A 21,009-nucleotide genomic window follows, 5' to 3' on the forward strand; every position below is an offset into this window, starting at 1 on the left:
GAGATTGATGTTGTGGGGAGTGTTCTTACTATTTGGGGGGGGGGAAATTTACCTGCTTCTATCACTGGAGGGGAGGGCATGTCCTCCCTGCTCATTTTCCATTGATTACTGGCGTAAACATCTTGTATGGTTTTTAAAAAGATCAAATTTTGTCTCCATTTTATCTCATCTTTATGAACAACGTTCCACCTATTTGAATCCATCCATGCTGCGGGAGACTCTAAGGCAGACTCTAAGGCAGACTCTAAGCCTACAGAACTGATGGACTGGGGCAGTTGTGGTGGTGGCGGGTGGGGGGGGGTTGTTTAGGACTCTGGTGACCTGCTATGTAAGACACGCTCTCCTCCATTCTCCCCCTGCTCCTCTCTCCGGCGGCGGTTGCTCTGCCAGACACAGGAACAATGTGGCCTTTCTTACCTGGTGGAGGTGTACATTCCATCCCTGCTGAACGAAGTCTCAATCCAGCCTGACTGCAACCCACCCTGTTCTCTTGCCTTCAGAGTGCTCTAACAACATCACCAGGATAGGCTCTCTAGATCACACTGAAAATTTTTTAGTTTTTTCAGGACTTCTTATGGGTTACAAAGGGGACTCGTGATCAGCTAAATGTGTTGTGCCATGTCCATGAGCAATAATGGTTAATTTGTCAGAAGTATGTGGTTAACATGTAAACATCCATTCCTCACAGCTAAGACACATTTGTCTTTGTTTTAAAAGGTATCAGTGGACTGTTTGTGTGGTGTCTCGGGGCATTGGTCTGTGGTTTTCTCTGATGGGGATAAAGGGAAATTTTCAAGTTGGAGTGCAAGTGTTTTATTAAGGATAGAAGCATGTAAAAAAAACTGTGGTGTGGTTGCGTTACAGGAAGGTTGCTTACATTGGAGGCAGAGACATCCCTTTTATGCTGGGGACTGCCTGTGCAGCAGAGCAGAGAGCTTTAGATAGGCAGAGAAAGAGAGAGAGAGAGAGAGAGAGGGAGAGAGAGAAAGAGAGAGAGAAAGAGTGAGCAAGTGAAAGCCCATACACTCCCTAGAATGGTTGGTTAAAAGCGGACAAGTCTACCGCCATCCTTACTAAAGTGAAAATAAAGTTTTTGTGTTATTTTATACTTTTCATCAACCAGCATTATGTTTCTATTGGGACAATCTGAAGAGTTGTGTGTCCCGAACACCTGTTGAAGACTCAGAGACATGCTGCTCAGGTATGTTTCATAATAATTTATTTCTCAACTTTCAGTTTTTCAGCATATTTTTTATAATTTGCAAATTGATTTTGCTCCTCTGCTTCTATCATGTTATGTTATGTTTTTCATAACTGTGCAAAACAAGTCCTCAAAAAATAGTAGCATTTCACAGCTGGCTTTTTAACAAACAAAATACCTTGCTGACAAGCTATTGCCATTTATTATCAATGATAAAAACATCACAGACAAATGTACACATTTAGCATCTTAATACACAGTATAGTTAGAATGTATTTAGGCCAGACTCACTGTAAACCTTCATTTATCTCAGGTTATTTAATTACATACTAACTATTACTTTTGAAGTCTTATTTGTCCACATTAGAAATTTGCTTCATTACTACCTCCTGATGATTTCTGAGAGAGATCACTGAACTGCACGTTATTTGACAGCGAATTTTGCGGCCTTTGTGCCTAAACAATTATTTTGCAGTATAGTGAGTAGAATGGTACTCCCATTTACATGTAGCCTACTAACATCTTCAGCTTTCTGAGCTGTTGTTATTAATAAAGGACCAGAAACAAGATCTATTAGGCCTTGTTATGGCCAGTCCAGGCAAAAATATCCTCTCTACTAGAGGAAACAGCCTTAGGAAACATCACCACAAACATAAAAGTGGTTATGGCAGGATATGAGTTACCAACACATCCATGTTTCAGATCACACAGTCTGATGGACTGGGGCAGTTTCAGATCACACAGTCTGATGGATTGGGGCAGTTTCAGATCACACAGTCAAAATAGACAGATGGACGACTTTATAGTCGGTTTGATAGGTTTCTGTGACATACTGGACATTTTAACGGTTAATTTCACGTCTTTGTTCCATTGAGAGTCATCACCAGCTAGCTGTCCAAAGGTACAATGAAAGTATAAGAACTAACTGCAAGTTCTCTCCTGAAGCAGCAGCATGTCCTATGGCATTTCAAATATATAAATTCCATCATTAACGCAGAAAACTTGGCAGTTCCAGAATTTCACATTTTCTTGTCAGGGACATGAGTGTAAAACAGCTTATATATAATAACAGGTAAATAACTAAGTAAACAAGTGTGCTGATGTAAGATTGAACAGTCTTAATTGTAGTGTTGTGGATGGTTCCTGCTCTGTGTAAATAGGTTTGTTGAGGGATTTAGAGATCCAAAGCCTGTGAGAGATGAAAACTCATGCTAGACACATAGCTTAGTTATTGTGTACACAGTTGTTGTGTACACAATAGTTCAAACATTAAACCATGACCTCTCCTCCATGATTTTCTTTGTCAGTGCCTTGCATTGTATAGTATCATCTACAATACACACAACCACATGGGAAATTAATGTGTGGGACAAAGGCCATATACTACTCTCGCATGAGCACATATTAACGTGCGACCCAGTCATCATTACGGAACCACAGTCGACAAAGGCAGACGCAAAGCCTGTTCGACTTTCTCTTTAGATGATGGAGCTGAGTCCTAGTCCCAGCTTCTGTTGGCTGCCGCGAAGGCAGCGCTTCACTCTGCTGTCTTCCAGCAGATTGTCTTATCAGGGGTCGGCATAGCAGCACCACTGCTAAGCTGATAGGCGGAATCCAGCCCAACGGAACTCAGTGTTCCTGAAGAGTTCAACGCAAAAAAAACATGCAGAAAGCTGACACATTCTTTTGTTGCTGTCCCCCCCCATCTCTTCAAGGAGGGTTCCCGGCAGCCACAGCTTGTCCTGAATGTGTGCGGCAGCCAACAGTGTGCTCCCACTGAGGGGACCCAGCGAGGTGGGTGCCTGAGGTAGATAGGTGGCATTGTGTCACCGTGCAACAGGGTAACATTTCATGGTAGTTGTGTTGGCTGGGTGTAAACTTTTCTGGGATAGACAGGGGCTGTAGGTGTTGTGCTATTCATTAAAACATTTAAACCTACATATCATTTCTTGATAGTTACCGATTGTTTACTTTTTTAAAGAAGAAAGGACCATAAACTACCTAATTTAAACACATATCTTTGTATTGACAATACTTTAAATAATAAGTATTAAGTATCAAAGTGTTATGAGTGAACTATTATTAATTCCTTCTTTAGGGCTTTGCGATTCCTGGCAGGCTCTGTGGAGGGGTGTCAATGCCCACTCATTCCCCTGAAGTCCGGTCACATGGACCCCCACACCCCCACGACCCAGAGATGGACCTGGCCTGGCAGGAACTGATGGCCATCACTGAGCTTCAGGTACAGTTTTTAATAGACGGGTGGTTCCCAACCATTTTCAATACAGTACCACAACTGAGTTATACTCTCCCAAGATTGCCTCTGAGGTACAGGACACCTGGGGGTACTTAGCCTTTCTACAGGGGGGTACTGCAGTAGACCTATGAACATAATGAGGTCATGTTGGGGTCATGTTTGTTTTACAGGTACGCCTATGGTCCCATGAGTCTTGCAAAGTACCCCCTGTGGAAAGACCAAGTACCTTACATACCTTACAACTATGAGACACATTTTTTATTACATTTTTATTGAGAGCCTAGCTCTCTTCTTCCTACATACTTTGGGCTGGAAATCCCCTATGTTGCCACTATACATATGCTGTTTTCAGTAATGCTGGACCTGTTTAGCTAACTTGGTAGGAGCATGGCGATGCAACAATTGTGGGTTTGACCAGTATGAAAATGAATACACACTCCGGTAAATTGTTCTGTTATGTGAGTTTGGTCTAAACTACCAAAATGGTAAAATACTTCAGTATGAGATGTTATTACATGTTGTTGGCTTCTGGTAGAAAAACACTAGCAGGTCTGCGAATTGTGCGACCACAAAAAAGTGTGTCAGAAAATGATGCAATCCTGCAAACCAGCCATAGCATTGTCATGTTTATGTATACCGATACAATCTAATTCAGTGCTGAGTATTCTCGCCTGAAATGTGACATGCATTTAAACAAACACACACACACACACCCACAACAATGGGGAGACAGCAGGATAAAGAAAGGTAGATGGGACAAGCACAGCACTGGAAGTGGCAAGCAGCCCCCTGCACAGCACAATGACTACCCGTTTCCATATGAAACCTGATAACACACCCAGCAGAGACCCACATAAGCTATAGGTGGTATATGAAGGTGCGGGGGAACAGTTTGACTTACGACAGCCTGGCCACCCCACACTAATCCTTGCTGCAGTTTGATTTTGGTACGCATGCTACTGATGATCCAAAAATAAAAATCACAAGCGTGTACTTTTTCTGTTTAACCGGTCTGCAAATTTTGAATTGTGTCAACCTACCTCTCATTTATAAAAACACAACGGATTTGGGAGGTGTACGCTCACTTAGGCCACCTGAGTTGGCTTTGCGGGCATTAGAGCATGATTAGACCTGGATAACCCTGTCAAGGATAACCTCCCACCCCCCGCTGATGATTCTGGCTTACTTGTATTGTCCACATGGCTTCCCATCTTCTCAGCTAGCGGCACAGTCAAAGCATTACCTTATGTAATAATAAACTGTAAGGATGCATTGTTTTTGTTTAAAGGTAATTTTAACTGCCCCCCCCCCCCCATTCCAGGAGTTTGACGTCCCCCATGACAACCCATACGAAACCATCCAGTACCATCCCATGGAGCCTTCTGTCTCTCTGGGAGGCTACGGCTTAGCTCAGCCTCACTTGGCGCCACTCCCCTGCTGCGGGGATGCCAACCCGGCCTCCGCCTACCAGGGATCGTACTCAGAGGTGGCACATGCCTGCCAACGGCAGGCCGGCCACGGCACATTGGGGCCGACACACGGGCACCACGGAATCCAGCAGAACCCCAGGGGCCTGAACGCCCAGCATCCGCCCCTCATGAGCCTTCTGGAACACATGAGTCTGACAGGCACCGGTGGCAACGGGCACATCGGGAAAGACAACGCTGCCCTCGCCCATTGTCTGGCTCGGCACACACCAGGGACCGGCCACGGGCAGAGCAAACACGGGCCACGCGCCGTGGACGACCTGGAGTCTGACTCTGGCCTGTCTCTGGGGTCCAGCCCGCCGCTGGCCTCGCCGGACGACGCGATGGCCAGGGCGCCTGCTTATCCGAGCACTGAGGCGGGTCTCAACTATAGCGACGGGGAGATGGAGAGTATCGGGGAGCAGGGCAGGAAAGCAAGCCTCTATAACACGGACTACCAGCAGCATCCCGCACACCTCTACTCAGGACCACACCCCTACTACTGCCCCGTGACTCAGCCAGGCCAACCGCAGCCACAGCATCACTTCCTTCCTCTTGGGCTGACGAAACATCAACAGGGATCGCCCGTTGCTGTGAACAACCTGCACCGAAACTGGCCAGCCAGCAGAGGGAGTGTTTCCCAGGCATTGTACGCAAAGCCCAGGGGCAACCCTCCACCGGCCCCTCTAAGCCGGGACGAACGGCGAGCTCACGCCCTCAAAATCCCCTTCCCCTTGGAGAAGATCATCAACCTACCAGTGGACGACTTCAACGAACTCCTGACCCAGTACACGCTCACAGACAACCAGCTGGCCCTGGTCAGGGACATTCGCCGACGCGGTAAGAACAAGGTGGCAGCGCAGAACTGCAGGAAGAGGAAGCTGGAGAACATTGTTTACCTGGAGGGGGAGGTGGGCCAGCTGCATTCCCAGAGGGAACACCTGGCCAGGGAACGCATGGAGTTTCAACGGAACCTGGCTATCGTTAAACACAGTCTTACAGAGCTGTACGCAGAAGTCTTCTCTCAGCTCCGGGATGAAAATGGCCATCCTTACTCTATAGATGAATACTCTCTGCAGCAGACACCTGACGGAAATGTGTTCTTGGTACCACAAAGTGACATGTTGGATGGGGAATAATTGAGACTGTGGGACAATGTGTACTGCCATAATGTACAATAATGTGTAACATTAAACAGCAATATATGCAATAAGGCAGCTATCGGGGGATGTCAGAGGGCCACCACACAGAATTCCTTACTAATAAATCCCTGCAATTCCCTTGGTGTTGCAGATTTTGAATACGAGGAAATGTTGGGATGTGCCTTTTGATCAAATTTTATTCCACATTACTTCGGCTTCTATGCTCGGTATAAGTGTGATGTTCCTTGCGCTGAGTATTTGGCTGAGAGATTCCAATGTAACTTTTGGTTAACGGTATAAGAAACACTAGCTTCGCTACCAGTCTGTAGTACTTATATTCCCACATTATCTCAGGGAAACTGTGGGGTACCCCAGTTTTCCATAGTCCTGGAGCACTGAAGAAAATTTGACTAGTGTAACAAGTGGAATTTAAGTATGATCAATTTGCTGGGCCAGGCAGGTGGATAACATCTTGTAAGACCCCAGGAAGAATACTTCCTACCCCAGCAACAAAGTGAAAATAGCTGTTGTCACAGTATAGCAAGAGAACAAGTATTGCACATGTAATGTAAAAAAATATTTTATTGATAAAACAGGAATGTAGTGTAAAAAAAGCCCTGCACAGCAGTCTTTGTAGTAAAAAATGGCCCATTGCATCTTCTCTCCAGGGTCTCTAGAAAAGAAATGAAGACTTTAAAATAAAGACAGGTTTAGATCTTTTCAAAAGACGTAAGACAACATCCCAGAAGATACTGTAACTTACACGATGCAATGCAAAACAGTTTGACATGCTTTCAGTAGCATTTTCCGATCAGTCAGCTTCCTAGAACGCACCAGAGGGAAAAGGATACAAATTAGAAGCCGGAAATATAACATTGAAAAGCGTTACTATGAACATTTCATGATCTGACTGCCAACATTAGCATGCATTAGGAGATCGGCACAACTGGAAAGACCGTTGTATGCAGATGTCCAGGCCCATTATATTACCAGATAAAAAGGGGGCACTGGTTTGTAATAATCTCTGCATGTCCAAATAAAACATACACGGTCATTAATGCCATGCTATTCATTTCTAAATTAAGACAGTTTGGTCGTGCTAACTACAGAACATTTCATTCAAACTAACAGTAGTTGGGAAAAGTCTTCTTACCTACAGATGGCATTTTAAGCCCTTTGGTAGCTGCTGCCTGCTAGTCTCACATGCCTTCTCGCTACTCACTCTCCCCCTGCTTCACACTGCTCCTTCCTGCCAGGCGATGGTTTCTTTGCTACTTCTCTCCCTCAGCTGGCTTCCACGGCTGGCTAGCCTCAAGACTGCATCGCGTAAGCTAGCCTTCTGCAGGAAGCTGTGCTGACTGACAGGCAAGTCTGACCTATCCAGCCAACTCACAACTCGGGTGAAGACCATGAACTGTGTGCGGCGACTTCAGTATTGTACAGCCAAATGAGATCCATTTGCAACATTTGGGGTTCAAGGCCTACTGGGGTTACATGAAATGTTCTAAACTGTTGTATGTGTTTTCAAGAAGGCAAAGAATGTGTCATGGGAGCTAGGATTAAACCGCAGAGCTCTACTATACTCTGACATTTCATCTTGAACGGCCATTGATCAGTCATGTGGATGTGTATGCTCTAATAAACAAACCAAAACACAAGCCCCCCCCACCCAATTCCCTAAAAGAGGCTAACAAGACTGAACGACAGTTTAAAAAAAACTGAAAGGTGATTTATTTCAACTTGATTGGTTGCAGTTACACAAATAAAACCATAGACGCAAAGGAAAATCTACATAAAACCTCATTGGAATGCTTGCTTTCCAGAAACATAAAAATATAAAATAATCCTGCTTTTGACAACACAGAAAAACTTATGAGGCCCCCTCCATGATTTTTCTATTGTACATCTCTTCTTGTAGCAGCTGTAACCTTGCCACAACTGTTTGGCTGAGCAGATCTAGGACGTAAACCTGCAGCTGCCCTGTCACTTGTCTCGCTCTCCTCTCCTAAGTACTGAGTCCTGTTGAACAATACGGAACAACATCAGGTTAAACGGTGCACCGACCGGTGGAATGACCAGAACCTACTGCATGAGATCCAGAGCCAGCATTCTTAACAATTGGATCAAGGGCTAGAACTACTAGGATTGTACATATCAAAGGGTGCAAAGAATGGATTTCCCCCCGTTTCTGTAACGCTATGTTTTAAAGACAAATCCTAGAATATGCTATGAAGTCTCATCGACACCGTTTTAAGCCGACGCTAAGATACATACCTTTTTATTTTTTAAATTAGAATCGTCGTCCGCCTGAGCCACCGCCATATCCACCACCACCTCCCGAGCTACCGCCGTAACCGCCTGAGAATTCAAACATTCAAATGTTGACCCATTGAAAGTGGTACAACGGCACATCCAGTCTAAGAGGGTCAACCCTCAAGTGAATTAACCCCATCCAGTTCCCGTCGTAAAGCCTTCAGAAAAGGCGCCACCTACCACCATATGGGCCACTGTTCCTGCCGCCACCACTCCCACCGCCGCCGCCGAAATTGTTACCCTTCATCGGGCCATAATTGGAGGCCTGGTTGTTGTAGTTGCCGAAGTCGTTGTAGTTGTTGCCACCGCCACCGCCGAAGTTGCCTGCAACACAAACCACATTACTTGCACTGAAATTGGGCGCCTGAACAGGTCACGCAGGTCGAGGAATATTCTGAAAGTTATTTGTACAGCTGTGACGCTTGAGTTCTCATACTACTTCCTATTTAGTTAACCATGAGCTCACAATTAAGAGTTGGACAAATGTCTTCGGACGCCCTATGGTAACCGGTGTTGTGGACCGCATACTTTCCTTCTAAAGAGGACGTGGCACATGGAGGGGGGGGGGGGTAAATACTTCTACCAAACAGAATGTAGTGTGAGAATTCAGTCACAGCCTATGAAGCCATCCACTTACCACTAACCGGGGCTGCTTCTTGTGGTGAAGCCATGGACTTACCGCCGCCGAAGTTTCCTCCGTTGCCGTTGCCATTGTTGTAGTCGTTATAACCGTTTCCACCGCCGTAGCCACCCCCGTTTCCGCCACCATAACCTTGTCCCCCGCCGTAACCGCGGTTACCACCACCATAACCACCGGGGCCTCCGCCATAACCGCCTATAGAAGAGGTATAACATGAACACTGATGGCAAGTGTCAGATAGGACGTGCCTGTGAAGGTAGAGGGCCACGCCATGAGCCCCCCCCCCACTGGCCTTAACCACACTGAACCAGGGCCTTGTAAAACTGCCATCGAACCCACCAACCATTCTAGAACCAAACTCTTACCATCACCGCCGCCATAGCCGTTGTTGTAACCGCCATCACCGCCACCGTATCCGCCCCCTCTGCCTCCTGAAACAGACGAGTCAGCATCACCTAAAGTATATTGAAACAATCACAGGGGGTTAAGCACACAAGTTTAGTTGGAAAGACAGAGTGGTGCAGGACCACATACCGCGGCCACCGAAGTATCCGTCATCACGGCCATAATCATTACCTCCATATCCCCCACCTCTGCCATAGTTGCCGCCGCCTCCACGGCCTGCAAGAGAACATAAAGTTAACGTCTGAACAGCTTAAATGGGGTCCAACTAATAAGTGCCCGTGCCATGAAAGAGCCATGGACTTACCACCCCTCATACCCATGCCAGTAGTCTGCATCTCCTGCCTGGACAGCGCTTTCCTCACTTCACAGTTGTGGCCATTCACCGTGTGGTACTTCTGGACTGGAGACCAAGAAGAGTTGCCCGAAGTTAGCAGTGAACACCCAAAAGTTAATTCAAATAGTGTCTTCAGCCAACTACTTACTGACAATCCTGTCCACTGCATCGTGGTCATCGAACGTGACAAAGGCAAAGCCCCTCTTCTTGCCACTATTGCGGTCGGTCATTATGTCAATTACTTCAATCTTGCCGAACTGCTCGAAGTAGTCTCGCAGGTGGGAGTCCTCTGTGTCTTCCTTGATGCCGCCGACAAATATCTTTTTCACTGTTACGTGAGCCCCTGGCCGGCTGGAGTCCTCCCGGGAAACTGCCCTCTTGGGCTCTACGAGCCTGCCGTCAACTTTGTGGGGGCGTGCTTCCATGGCAGCATCAACCTCATTTACACCGGAGTAGGTGACAAACCCAAACCCTCTGGACCGTTTGTTGGCTGGGTCCCTCATTACCTTTTGATGATTACAGGTTAAATAAGTTAATACAAACAGTACAAGAGTATTAAATGCATCTAATAATACAGCAGCCACCAATAGTGTCATCAGATGGTGATCAACAAGAAAAGGGGAGGCATTGTTAAGGAGGTTTTAAAGACTCACCACACAATCTGTAAGAGTACCCCATTGTTCGAAATGTGCCCGCAAACTCTCGTCCGTTGTTTCGAAGCTCAGACCTCCAATGAACAGCTTGCGGAGCTGCTCAGGTTCACGTGGGGCCTGAACACAAAAATACAATTTGAAAACAAACATCCACAAAAGTTAACGATTATATTACATAAACATAGTTGCAATGTGAAATATTTTATAGCAATCGAGCAAGATGATTAAAAATACAAATGCCACTGCTCGAGCGTTAGCATGTTTTGGTGAAAGAAAGCGACCTCCATTTAAAGGGAGGGGGAGGGGAGAGTTTCGACAGTGCCACCATTTGCATTCGGCAATTTTTTTGCAAACACACAAACAGTAGTTTCAAGCAAATATTTAAATAGTAGTTACGTACTACAGTGGAATGTATCACTGTTTAAAAGAACAGCGTCTTGTTGTTGCAAATAGGATAATCGAAATTCACGGACGATAAAGGCCACGAGGCCTGTAAAATGGCGGCTTTCCTAGATCCAATGTAAGTGACTAACACATAACCGCTAGTGGAAAGCCATTTTGGCTACATCGTTCAACGTTGAATTAAATTAAACAATGATGCCACATATAATATAATTGAAAGCACGTATTGGTTGAAAAGGCTTACCTCCTTCGACATTGTTCCTGGTAGCTGGCGATTGTGGCTACAACGGTTCCTTATACGAGGAGAGAAAATCTGCGACAGTTCGAAAGAGACTAAATTGGATACAAAGGAGTACAATAAATAGGGGACAGATACGCCTCTTGAGTTCAGCGATTGGGTAACTCTTCCCGCTGCATTCCATTGTACACTTCCGTTGCAGCTTTGATTGGGTATTTTACAGTCAGTTATAAATCTTATCCAATAGCAAGACATTATCAGCCAGGGCGGGCGTGGGCTTACGCTTCAGCCACAAAAGGTGAGACGTCCAAATGACGTCACATAAATAACATTATATTCCGTTTTCAGGCCTGTATGTACAAATCATTTTAGAAATGAAAGCATAAAATATTTGATACAAGTAATATCAAAATGACGTTGCTAGTTTCCAAAATGAACATCGCAAAAAAATGTATTCCCACTCATAGTTATTTTGTTTAAAGATTTCGTGGGCGTGCACGGTCTGCCATTGTGCATTTTGGCGCGTGCTTTTTTTGCACAGCAAGCGAGGCAAGCAAGTCGTGTGGGGAGGGGAAAGAAAAGCCCAACAACAGCGTACAGCAAGCCAACCAGCAAACTGCAGAAGATAACCGCTCTGTGTTGGAAACATACGATTTGTGTTTCAGAGGTCATTTGAGTCATAAACAGTGAGTACAAAATATCGCAATTTTTCATCTAGAGGAAGAAAAACTGCAATTAATACTCTTCCGGGAAAAAAGCTTCGGTGTATTCTGTGCTATCTCACGGTAGCGCTTGCTAATCCTAGGCTAGCTAGCCGGTGGTGAACAGTTATCTAATTCTCATGCTAGGTTGTGTGTGACAAGCAGTGAGTCAATGTACAAGCTTACGGCTATTAAACGTAAGATTAGTATGTTCCTCTATATTTCACACAATCGTTTGCAATTACCTGTAATGAAATAAACATGCATTGATTTTGACTAATGTTAACTTATTTACAAATATTATCTAGAGGAAATTACCATGTGATATATCAAGGAAGTCAAAAATCTGTACTTGAAAGCTAACGACGTTAGCAAGATAGATAATTTACCAAACGTTAGCCTAGCATGGATTTTAATTCGAGTGATTCCAAGGATGGATGAACGTTAATTCAAGTGATTCCATGGTGAAAATGTTTAGTCCGGTAACTGTTTTCTTAACTTGATGGATGAACTATTTACAAGCTTAATGTCACCGCTTGGTTGGGATTGTGTAGCACTAACACTGTTCTTGGCTAGTTAGCTAGCTAACGTTATTTTACCTAATTAGGTTTAAATAGCAGACTAGTATTGTGTTATTGTCCGCATTTACCTAGCTAACTTTTTTCGGCATTTCCCTTGTTTGTTTTGCAGTTTGAACGTGCTCCTTTGAGCCAACGTTACTGCTACTCATTTGAGCCAACGTTACTGCCAGCTAGCCATGGGAAAAAAGACTCGTGAAGATGACGATGGTGCCTCCGGTTCATCTTCAGAAGAGGAAGAATTTGTTGTGGAGAAGGTTTTGGACAGAAGGACAGTTAAGGGTAGAGTGGAATTCTACCTGAAGTGGAAAGGCTATTCAGAGTAAGCCCGTATTTTGATGCAAGTTTTATAATTTGACCAGAATATTGTTTTAAAGAAGTTAGCCCATTTGTAACACGAACCGTTGTGTTACTAATTTCTATTGACATCCAGTGTTGACACAGGGATTTGGATTTCTCATACATGCTCTGAAAATTCACGATTCCCTTGCAGAAAGCACAACACATGGGAGCCAGAAAAAAATCTTGGCTGCCCCGAGCTCATTGCAGAGTTCATGAAGACCTACAAGAAGCCAAGTAGTGGTAGCGGAGGTTCCACCCCAAGCAGTGGAGGGGCCAAATCCAGCACAGGATCGTCAGGCCGCAGCAAGGACAGCAGCAGCAAGAGGAGGAACTCTGATGATGATGGTGAAGGAAGCAGCAACAAGCCCAAACGGAAAAAAGAGGTGTGTATCATACATAATGATACTGTGGTTAAGAAAAAATATATATACTTCATTTCACTCTGAGGGAGTACAGTGTGCCTTGTTATAAAGATCGAGAAAGATATGAGCGGCATTGTCCGTTAAACGTCTTAAATGGAGTCCAACGCGGGTCAGTTCTTTTGGAGCTGCGCCAGTGTCACATCTGTTCCTGAGGACCACTCACCCGAAGGACAGATTTCTCTGCAATCGGTCCCACCCTGGTAGATTTTTTTTCTGAAACTTTACATTCAGTAAAGCTACTTCAATCTCTTAAATTAAATCCATTTTTGGGGCCAGAGTCCTTTAATAACCGCTTAACATCACAACTCCTGTACAGTGTGGTAATGTATTGAAGTCATTCTTATATGATCTATCAGGTTCTTGTTCTTACCCACGAAACAGGGATTTTGTTCACTTGTTTTATTCACTGAATGTAATTTCTCATGTTGTAGTTACATTAGCAAATTTTACGTTGATTAAAAAGTAGACTAGAAAAGTAGCGATTCTAGCTTGGCTACCTAGCTGCAAATGCTGTTCTCTGTTGCTTCCTTACTGTATTGTGGCTGATTATCCATATCACCTATCACAGAAAGTTAGGTTTGTCTTTATATAAAATGTTTTTTACCTACAAAATCATTGTTCTGAACCTTGAGCTGACCCAACCTGGTTGAAGTAATGTTTTTATTCCACCCGTTATGGCAGGGCTGCTCAATCCTGGTCCTACCATCAGGTAGGTTGTCTTTCTAACCCCAGTTGTGGCTAACCTGACTTAGCTTTTCATCCAGCTTATTAGAATCAGTTGTGCAAATTTTGTGTTGGCAAGAACCTTGTGTTGGAAGGATGGTAGATCTTCAGGAACAGGATTGAGAAGCCCTGCCTTAAGGGACACTTGCAGTTCATCTGTGAGAAACTGACCGAATACAGGACTATACTCCAAACACCTGATTTAATCGAAGTTGTTGTTGTTTGATACATTTGTTTGTTTAAGTTTCACTTAAAGTGTTGGGCTTATGGAAAGTTATGATGTAATCTACCTCCCCCTTACTTGAGAGGCAACACAAAACCTGAACCTACCCTACAAAGAGGATAGGCTTTTGTCAAGTAAATCAGGTGTTGATTCGGGTGAAAACGAGATTGGAGCTTTAACAAAAGGTGCATATCACCAAGTTGTTGAGGTATGAAGTAAATTGGGGGCAGGGGTTTTTACTCTATTGTTCCTTGGGGAGAGGACAACCCCTTGAATGCTATTTTATAGCCAAACATTGTTAAAGCCTTAACCAATGAGTTTGATTGTTTCTTTAGGCCTACATTGAATATGAGTTGACTCCTACAAAACGGATCCTTAATTTTGTAGCCTACTGCCAGTTTTTGCTGCCCATTCAATTTACATCTTAGGGCTACTTCAGAGTCCAACCTAGTGTCCCCCTTATTGTTAATTTATTATGAACTCCAGGTTTCTCTGAATAACTTTTCAGTTGTGTATATACATAACCAGCTAAATTAAATGGTTAGTTCTGTGCTTACGAGTGATCTGGTAAGCAGTATCTTTAGGCTTGTCTTATCTTCAGTGCCATGCTTTGAAATGTAGCTATTTTTTCAGTTTCTACATAGAAACATTAGATTAACATATCTATAATTAGTAATTCCTCCTGTCTTCCAGGATGACATCCTGATTGCGAGAGGCTTTGAGAGGGGTCTGGAACCAGAGAAAATTATTGGAGCCACAGATTCCTGTGGAGATCTCATGTTCCTCATGAAATGGTGAGTGTTGAGTACATCTACAGTGTTTACATGTTAAAGCAACTGCTCAACTAATGGGGTTGCTCTTTAATGAAACATTTGTAATGTACCTAAAATCACAATCCTACGATAAACAATGTTACATATTCAAATATATTAAAACACCATGATGCAGCTGATTAAAGTCTATTGGAAAAAGTCAATATAAACACGTATACTAGCTATTCAGTGGTAGAAATTCTTAAAAATACTGCTTTCATTGTAGAAGTTACAAAGTAGTTCGCTAGACATGTTAATCATTCTTTGTCATCTTTCAAAATGGTAGTGTTAATTGACAGCAGAAAAACAGATTGCTAATCCATACTGCCCTGTGAAATCACATACCACACAGCTGTCATTTAATATCTGTTAAGGCTGTCACTGATTACTATTTCGTCAATCAAGTATTGTCTATTATTTTGACGATTAATCAAGGTATTTGGTAGAAATGAAAAGGTCAGCCGGCCTCACAAAACAATTCTCACTGTCTGGTATGGGTTGAATTAAATATTAACAAATAAAATGTGAAGTGCTTCTAATGCAATCAAATACACCGTGTTGGGCTTGCTTTATGAATCAATGTCTATTTTGAACTTCTTTATTTTAAACTAATATTTAGAAGAATATTATGTGAAATAGGGCTTTCATTGTGCAACCGAGGGATAGTAGGAAGTTGGTGAGCTTCCTAGGGCTGCAGAGACACATCTTGTTTGATAGCAGACCACCACTTCTCAGTAAAATGACTAATGTGCATTCCTTGCAGTATAATTCGTAGTCAAGGCTGTGTACTGTCCGGCCGCGTGCTACGGCTATCTGCCTAGCTAACACATGGCTAACATAGCTAATAGGGTTGAACATTTTAAGGCTTTTTCTTAATTGACATTTGACAATCAATCGATTGATCTTATTTATTTTTATGTCTGACAAATCTCCCATGAGTCCTTTCTTTCCTAAAAAAAAATGTTTTTTGACACCTCCCGTGCATTACCAAATAATCCGAAAATGAGTACAATGCACTTATATCTCCTTGCTGGATTAAAAATGGAAACAGTATATTTTAAAACAGAAATTGTCAAAAGATCAATGAGAAATAACGAATTGTAAACCTAGGCCTGTATTTAAAAAGAACAAAATCAATTGGACTCACCATTTTTAGATTAGTATGCGTACTACATTTAAATGGGGCCGACAACGCTCTCTGCAGTTATACTGTGAATAATGTATACAGCCATATCTAATATAAATCTACAAAAACGTATTCTGTTATTAAAAAAACTGATATTTAACATTATTTCTTAGGACTCAGATTACTGAACTATAGCAAGCTGATCTGATTTCCAAGCAAGCCCGTTGATTTTTATTTTCAAAAATGCTTGGGTGCAAGTTGCGAGCGCCTGGGGTGTATGGATAGTCCAGCGGATGAGAACTCCCACTTGGATGGCACCAATGTCGCGGGGATGCGCATGTATTGCCAGGGGAATCTTGCTTTTTTTAGCCCGCCTTCCACCAGTCTGGTGGCTTTCCATCCAGCGGTGGTAGAACATCCCACAGAAAGTTTTTCAGAAGTGCCTTTCTATGCCCCCGGTGACTGTGCCTCTCAGTGGAATGATACATCCCGGTTCCACCCAATTAATTAACTACAAAAACTTTTGCCCTCAGTTTTTATTGGCATCTTTCTGTAATCTTTTTGGCAAATATCTAGTTATTCTCTGCCCGTTGTTGATTTGTTTTTTCTAGCGAACATTAATGTAACGGTCGTTTGCGTGGAGATAGGATGTTTGTCAATACATCATTAGCCTCATCGTTATTTTAACACACAGTATTTGCTGTTTTTTTATCAAAATGATCACAAGCCATGCTTATTTTTGCTTTCTTAATCTTTCATTGGATTAAACTGCTGTCGTTTATTCATAGGTTTCCCCACAAACTAGTTCCATAGCGTTCTATAGTAATACTAAATTGAAATTGCCTACTTCGATCTAATAAATGTCTGTGGATCAAATTCTTATCGACAAGCGATCTTCGATTCATCATTAACATCCTCATAGCTAAACCTAACTTTATCATGGCTGATTGTTACGTGACTGGATGCTTCCTCTTCAAATGTTTGCCGCATTATTTAAGTGCTGTTGTGAAACAGTGTCTGTTTTGAGGTAATGACAGCAAAGTTGTCTTGAATTTCTAAGGAGAAATGTTCCCAAACTTTGCACATCTGCCTTTTTTGTTTTTGCTGGGACCAGAACCATCCCCAATGTTCACCACTTTTTTTGATTTCCTTTTTCCCCCATACGATCCTTTAGGCAGTGAATTGTAATGGAGGACTTTTTCTAATGTAATTAGGGAAGTTATTTGAATCATGACAGCTCTTAAATCCTTAGAGCTCTGTGACATCACACAGAAGACAGTTGTTATAAAAAATCCTTACAGCCCTGTGAAGCACTCTGCTGGGTCCACGTTTCAGTGTAGGTGCTTATCATTCCCGAGCCTACCATTTTCAGCTTGTATACTGGTAAGTTTGTTAAAAAGCTACATAAAGCCTGTTCATTGTCCCCTTCATTTATTTTTGTGCCCTTTGCAGGAAGGACTCTGACGAGGCAGATTTGGTGCTGGCCAAGGAGGCCAATCACAAGTGCCCGCAGATTGTCATAGCCTTTTACGAAGAACGTCTCACCTGGCACGAAGATGGCGACAAGAAGGAGAAGGGTGCCGTGAGCATGTGAGCAGTTTGTGTCGCTATGGGAACAGTCACCGACATCTATCACCCCCTCCCACCCCCGGAGAATCATGTAGTCGATACCAAATCACACCCCGCGCCTCTCCCTTTGATCATGGCCTGTTTGAAGGATCTGTAAGTGTACATGCAGTGTGTTGGTAAATCGCCTCTACCGTACAGATCGACAAACGTTAAAGGTTTAGGGCCACAGGGAGGACCAGGGAGGGATTTGGGATTGCCTGACTCTCAACCCCCCCCCCCCCCCCCAACCTGGCCCTTTGCTAATGACCATAATGAAAACCACACAAACCAACAACAGGGGGGCACTGCCCGCTTCTTCATGACACCTCCCTCCCATTCCCCGTGTGCAGGCCAATGTCACAGAGTAACTAACAGCCCAGCCCAGCCAAGCCATTCTTACACACAGACTAAGATGAATGCCGGACCACTCGGGTTTTGGAGGAGGCCAAACAGGCAGGGTGCTACACTACTGGGGAGGGCTTGTGGCTCCACTTTTTCATCTTGCTTTACTCTCTTACTGTATTTTTTTTTTTTTTTTTTTGTACTGTTGACAAAAGGGGGCGGGGTATGATTGTGTACAGATGTTTTTAGATTCTATGTTGTACCCGTTCAAAGTACAGCCAGCCATTTTAAGGTGACTTGAAGGTTGTCGTCTTCCCTGCACTCCTGGCCGTTTAAGTGGCCCCGTCAAAGCGTGGTCCAGGGCCCTGTGTTCCCAAAGCTTCTCAGTGTGCCTGGGGACATCCCACCTGTCTGCGTGTTCACGGTCGGGTCCCGTCTGTGCATTTTATTTTTTGGTGATCTAACGGGAGGGCAAAATGGACCATAGTTCAGGTACTCTAAGAAACTTTGACTGGAATGAAGTGGATGCTGGAAGGCTTGACAGCCCTGCGAGTCGTAACCTTGAGTATTGTACACCGTAGGAGAGGACACACGGTTTTAACAATGTGAACCCTCCCCTGTTTTTGCTCAGTAGTTTTAGTCCAACTTCAGTGTGTCTAAGGTCAATATGGTCCTTCCCTTTATATAAGGACATCCTCTGCTTTTTTTTCGTTTTGTCTATACTCTAGTAGTTTGGATGGATCGTAAGCTTGTTTTTAATCACTGATATTTTAGCTCTTTTTAGCCCGTGACTTTCTGTTCTTTAGCTTGAACCTGTTAACTAACAATCATGCCTTCCAATCCATTGCTAAGATCATGAACCTACTTAGTCAAGAATAGCTGCTTTTTCATGACGTGAAACTGGGAGTCTTCTAATTACCTGATACTTACGACTGTAGTGTGATCATGCAACAATTACAAGCCAGAAAATATTACAGACGCACATGCCCCTTCAAAAGTTGTGCCCTTTGTTTCAAGCCATCTTTATTTTCAAATGTGAATGACCGTTGATTGTGACTGTATAGCTAGAACATTATCATAGTAATGCTGAATGGGAACTGGAACTGTCTGTATGGTCAGAAGTTGGACAATCAGCATGCCAAATGCTCTGCACTTAAGTGAAATCAAACCGCAATACAGATTGATTTGATCTGGTTACACCACCTGGTGGCTAAACGGCTCAACCGGGCCTCTTGAATCGTGTGCTGTGTAGGAACATTGGACACGGCAGATCTGTTCTTACTTCCAGACATGTTTATGGGAGTTCTTATCGATCTATTCTAACATTTTAAGGTCACGTCGTTTGCTTTTGACTGAGTATTACGTTGTGAATTCCACTCAACCATCAGAGTATTTGTTCCACTTGCTATAATTAGTTTGAATGGACTCGTAGAAGGGGAATTTGACCAGAATTTAGTTTCACCTTTCCTCTTATTGGTAGATATAAAAAATATATTGGAATGAATATGTTATCCATATTGTTGGCTTTGTTAGTTTTTTCAACTATCCAGTATGTCCACCTTTTGAATCCCCTCCTTGTTAAATGTAGTAATGAGAAATTTAGTTTGGATTCACTGCCTTTGATTTTGTATTCAGACTTTATACTGGGGCTGGGCGGTATGTCATTAATACATACCACTGATACATGGACCATCTTTAATTACAATTTTGTTTTCCCCCTTATCCTTTAACGGTGTTTCCACTCTGTTAAATGGCTGGTGTAATGTCAACCTTTGGTGACTGTTTTCTGAGTGGGCTCTGCCTCTGCCCACTTCCCACGCCGAGCCCTGATCCGCCTTGAAACAACTTGACTGATAAATGTCCTTGGATTGGTCTGGCATGTATAAACGCATGTGTGCCGGTCACGGATGTTTGTATATTAACACGTTCGGTATGCATGTTGAAAACCCTGTAAGAACTCTGCAGCGGGCAAGAACCGGTGCTCGTCTCTGTTGATAAGGGCAGTGGTGAAAGATGTTGGCGAGGAGAACTGAGGCCACACATCCGGTTATTATACACACAGGGAACTTGATCCTAGGGAGACAATCTGACAGGGACGTGGGCAGGAATACAATGTCGAGTTTGAAGGGTTCTACTCAGAGATGAGCTACAAATGCAGTACCTTGACTTCTTGGTAATTGAATCGGGCGCTTCCATCCAAGAGATTTACACAGGTGACTTGATGTATTTCAACCTGTTACGTTGCAACTGTGAAAGAGTTGTATTTTTGTTTATTTCAACACCAAAAAAAATATTCCACCCCCTTGTTTTTTCAGCGGTTGACTGGACCTAGAACATTGCAACCAGAATGATGACAAACATCCATTAAACCTGCTTGATGTGTCAGTTGCCACGCTAGTCATGCACTTCTCATAAGGTGCAAATTTGACTAACAAATGAATATCGTCCAGCCCTAATTTGTACTTTGTTTCCTTTAATGCATTGCTATATGGCAACGAAGGGTATGGTTGTGTACTCACAGAAAAGGCAAAGTGTTCCAATATATTTGGTGTATGGACAGAGTGCTTTGTGCTATTGTGATCAGATTCTCTATTTGTCTATTTGGTACAAATATTCTCTTACTCAATTTTGTTTTTTTTTTTGTTGTTTTTTTTCTCTCAAATTTTTATTTTTTAAGGAGCATCAGTGTCTTGACTTGTCTAGTCACTGTAATTGTAGAAACAACTGTTGTGGATTACAGATGCTTAGACTTGCTTTTCTTTAGACACATCCCTGCTCAGGTTTGATGTGTCATGGTTGTACATTTGTTTTTGTTTGTTTTGTTTTGTCTTGAAAATAAAAACCCTCTCACTTTTTATTCTTTTGTGAACCACTCTCATTTGCTTAAGTTTTAATTTGAAATCGTTTTTAATGTTTTAGAAATATGAAGCATTTGTGTATTTCACCATTTTGAATGCTCTACAACTTTGGGTTTTTATATGTATTGTATTAAATTGTAGTAAATCGTTTTCAACTGTGCCAGGACTGATGTTTCTACTGCCAGAGTAACTGCACCAGTTGTGTGAAACCAGCAGATGGTGC

At 43.1% G+C, this 21,009-nt stretch overlaps 3 protein-coding genes across 13 annotated transcripts; 2 read left to right on the top strand and 1 right to left on the bottom strand.

Annotated features, from left to right (window-relative positions):
- Window positions 1-948: 948 nt before the first annotated feature.
- On the top strand, window positions 949-6,738 carry nfe2 (nuclear factor, erythroid 2). 2 transcript variants are annotated; one of them, XM_010875258.5, is made up of 4 exons: window positions 949-1,201; window positions 2,917-2,995; window positions 3,300-3,443; window positions 4,780-6,738. In XM_010875258.5, the coding sequence occupies exons 2-4, from the start codon at window positions 2,948-2,950 to the stop codon at window positions 6,061-6,063; spliced, it is 1,476 nt and encodes a 491-aa protein (XP_010873560.1). In that variant the 5' UTR covers window positions 949-1,201; window positions 2,917-2,947; the 3' UTR covers window positions 6,064-6,738. The 2 variants fall into 2 exon arrangements, with proteins under 2 accessions (XP_010873560.1, XP_010873561.1); XM_010875259.5 differs by lacking the exon at window positions 949-1,201 and having other exon boundaries at window positions 2,926-3,008.
- Window positions 6,739-7,768: 1,030 nt separating this feature from the next.
- On the bottom strand, window positions 7,769-11,189 carry hnrnpa1b (heterogeneous nuclear ribonucleoprotein A1b). 10 transcript variants are annotated; one of them, XM_034295784.1, is made up of 11 exons: window positions 11,058-11,189; window positions 10,412-10,528; window positions 9,907-10,264; window positions 9,741-9,824; window positions 9,596-9,640; window positions 9,385-9,450; window positions 9,017-9,214; window positions 8,846-8,914; window positions 8,560-8,703; window positions 8,341-8,424; window positions 7,769-8,085 (listed from the first exon to the last, which is right to left on the bottom strand). In XM_034295784.1, exons 1-10 carry the CDS (start codon window positions 11,067-11,069, stop codon window positions 8,357-8,359), a joined length of 1,161 nt encoding a protein of 386 aa, XP_034151675.1. In that variant the 5' UTR covers window positions 11,070-11,189; the 3' UTR covers window positions 7,769-8,085; window positions 8,341-8,356. The 10 variants fall into 10 exon arrangements, with proteins under 10 accessions (XP_034151675.1, XP_034151672.1, XP_034151670.1 ...); XM_034295781.1 differs by having other exon boundaries at window positions 9,385-9,474; XM_034295779.1 differs by having other exon boundaries at window positions 9,554-9,640.
- A 304-nt stretch (window positions 11,190-11,493) lies between these two features.
- cbx5 (chromobox homolog 5 (HP1 alpha homolog, Drosophila)) lies at window positions 11,494-20,785 on the top strand. Its single transcript, XM_010875271.5, has 5 exons — window positions 11,494-11,737; window positions 12,443-12,652; window positions 12,824-13,055; window positions 14,734-14,834; window positions 17,431-20,785. The coding sequence occupies exons 2-5, from the start codon at window positions 12,510-12,512 to the stop codon at window positions 17,570-17,572; spliced, it is 618 nt and encodes a 205-aa protein (XP_010873573.1). The 5' UTR covers window positions 11,494-11,737; window positions 12,443-12,509; the 3' UTR covers window positions 17,573-20,785.
- Window positions 20,786-21,009: the final 224 nt, after the last annotated feature.

The sequence above is a fragment of the Esox lucius genome, chromosome 12, assembly GCF_011004845.1.
Source record: "Esox lucius isolate fEsoLuc1 chromosome 12, fEsoLuc1.pri, whole genome shotgun sequence".
Lineage (NCBI taxonomy): Eukaryota > Metazoa > Chordata > Actinopteri > Esociformes > Esocidae > Esox > Esox lucius.

What these genes read in the sequence shown, in the direction of transcription:
- nfe2 (XM_010875258.5), top strand. Translation starts at nt 2,948, where the DNA reads ATGTGTGCGGCAGCCAACAGTGTGCTCCCACTGAGGGGACCCAGCGAG. An exon ending in CACTGAGGGGACCCAGCGAG is followed by an intron (nt 2,996 to 3,299) that starts GTGGGTGCCTGA and finishes TTCCTTCTTTAG; the next exon opens with GGCTTTGCGATTCCTGGCAG. An exon ending in TGGCCATCACTGAGCTTCAG is followed by an intron (nt 3,444 to 4,779) that starts GTACAGTTTTTA and finishes CCCCCATTCCAG; the next exon opens with GAGTTTGACGTCCCCCATGA.
- hnrnpa1b (XM_034295778.1), bottom strand. An exon ending in GTACTCTTACAGATTGTGTG is followed by an intron (nt 10,265 to 10,411) that starts GTGAGTCTTTAA and finishes AATCATCAAAAG; the next exon opens with GTAATGAGGGACCCAGCCAA. An exon ending in CGGATACTTCGGTGGCCGCG is followed by an intron (nt 9,451 to 9,553) that starts GTATGTGGTCCT and finishes CGTCTGTTTCAG; the next exon opens with GAGGCAGAGGGGGCGGATAC.
- cbx5 (XM_010875271.5), top strand. Translation starts at nt 12,510, where the DNA reads ATGGGAAAAAAGACTCGTGAAGATGACGATGGTGCCTCCGGTTCATCT. An exon ending in AAGTGGAAAGGCTATTCAGA is followed by an intron (nt 12,653 to 12,823) that starts GTAAGCCCGTAT and finishes ATTCCCTTGCAG; the next exon opens with AAAGCACAACACATGGGAGC. An exon ending in CTCATGTTCCTCATGAAATG is followed by an intron (nt 14,835 to 17,430) that starts GTGAGTGTTGAG and finishes TGCCCTTTGCAG; the next exon opens with GAAGGACTCTGACGAGGCAG.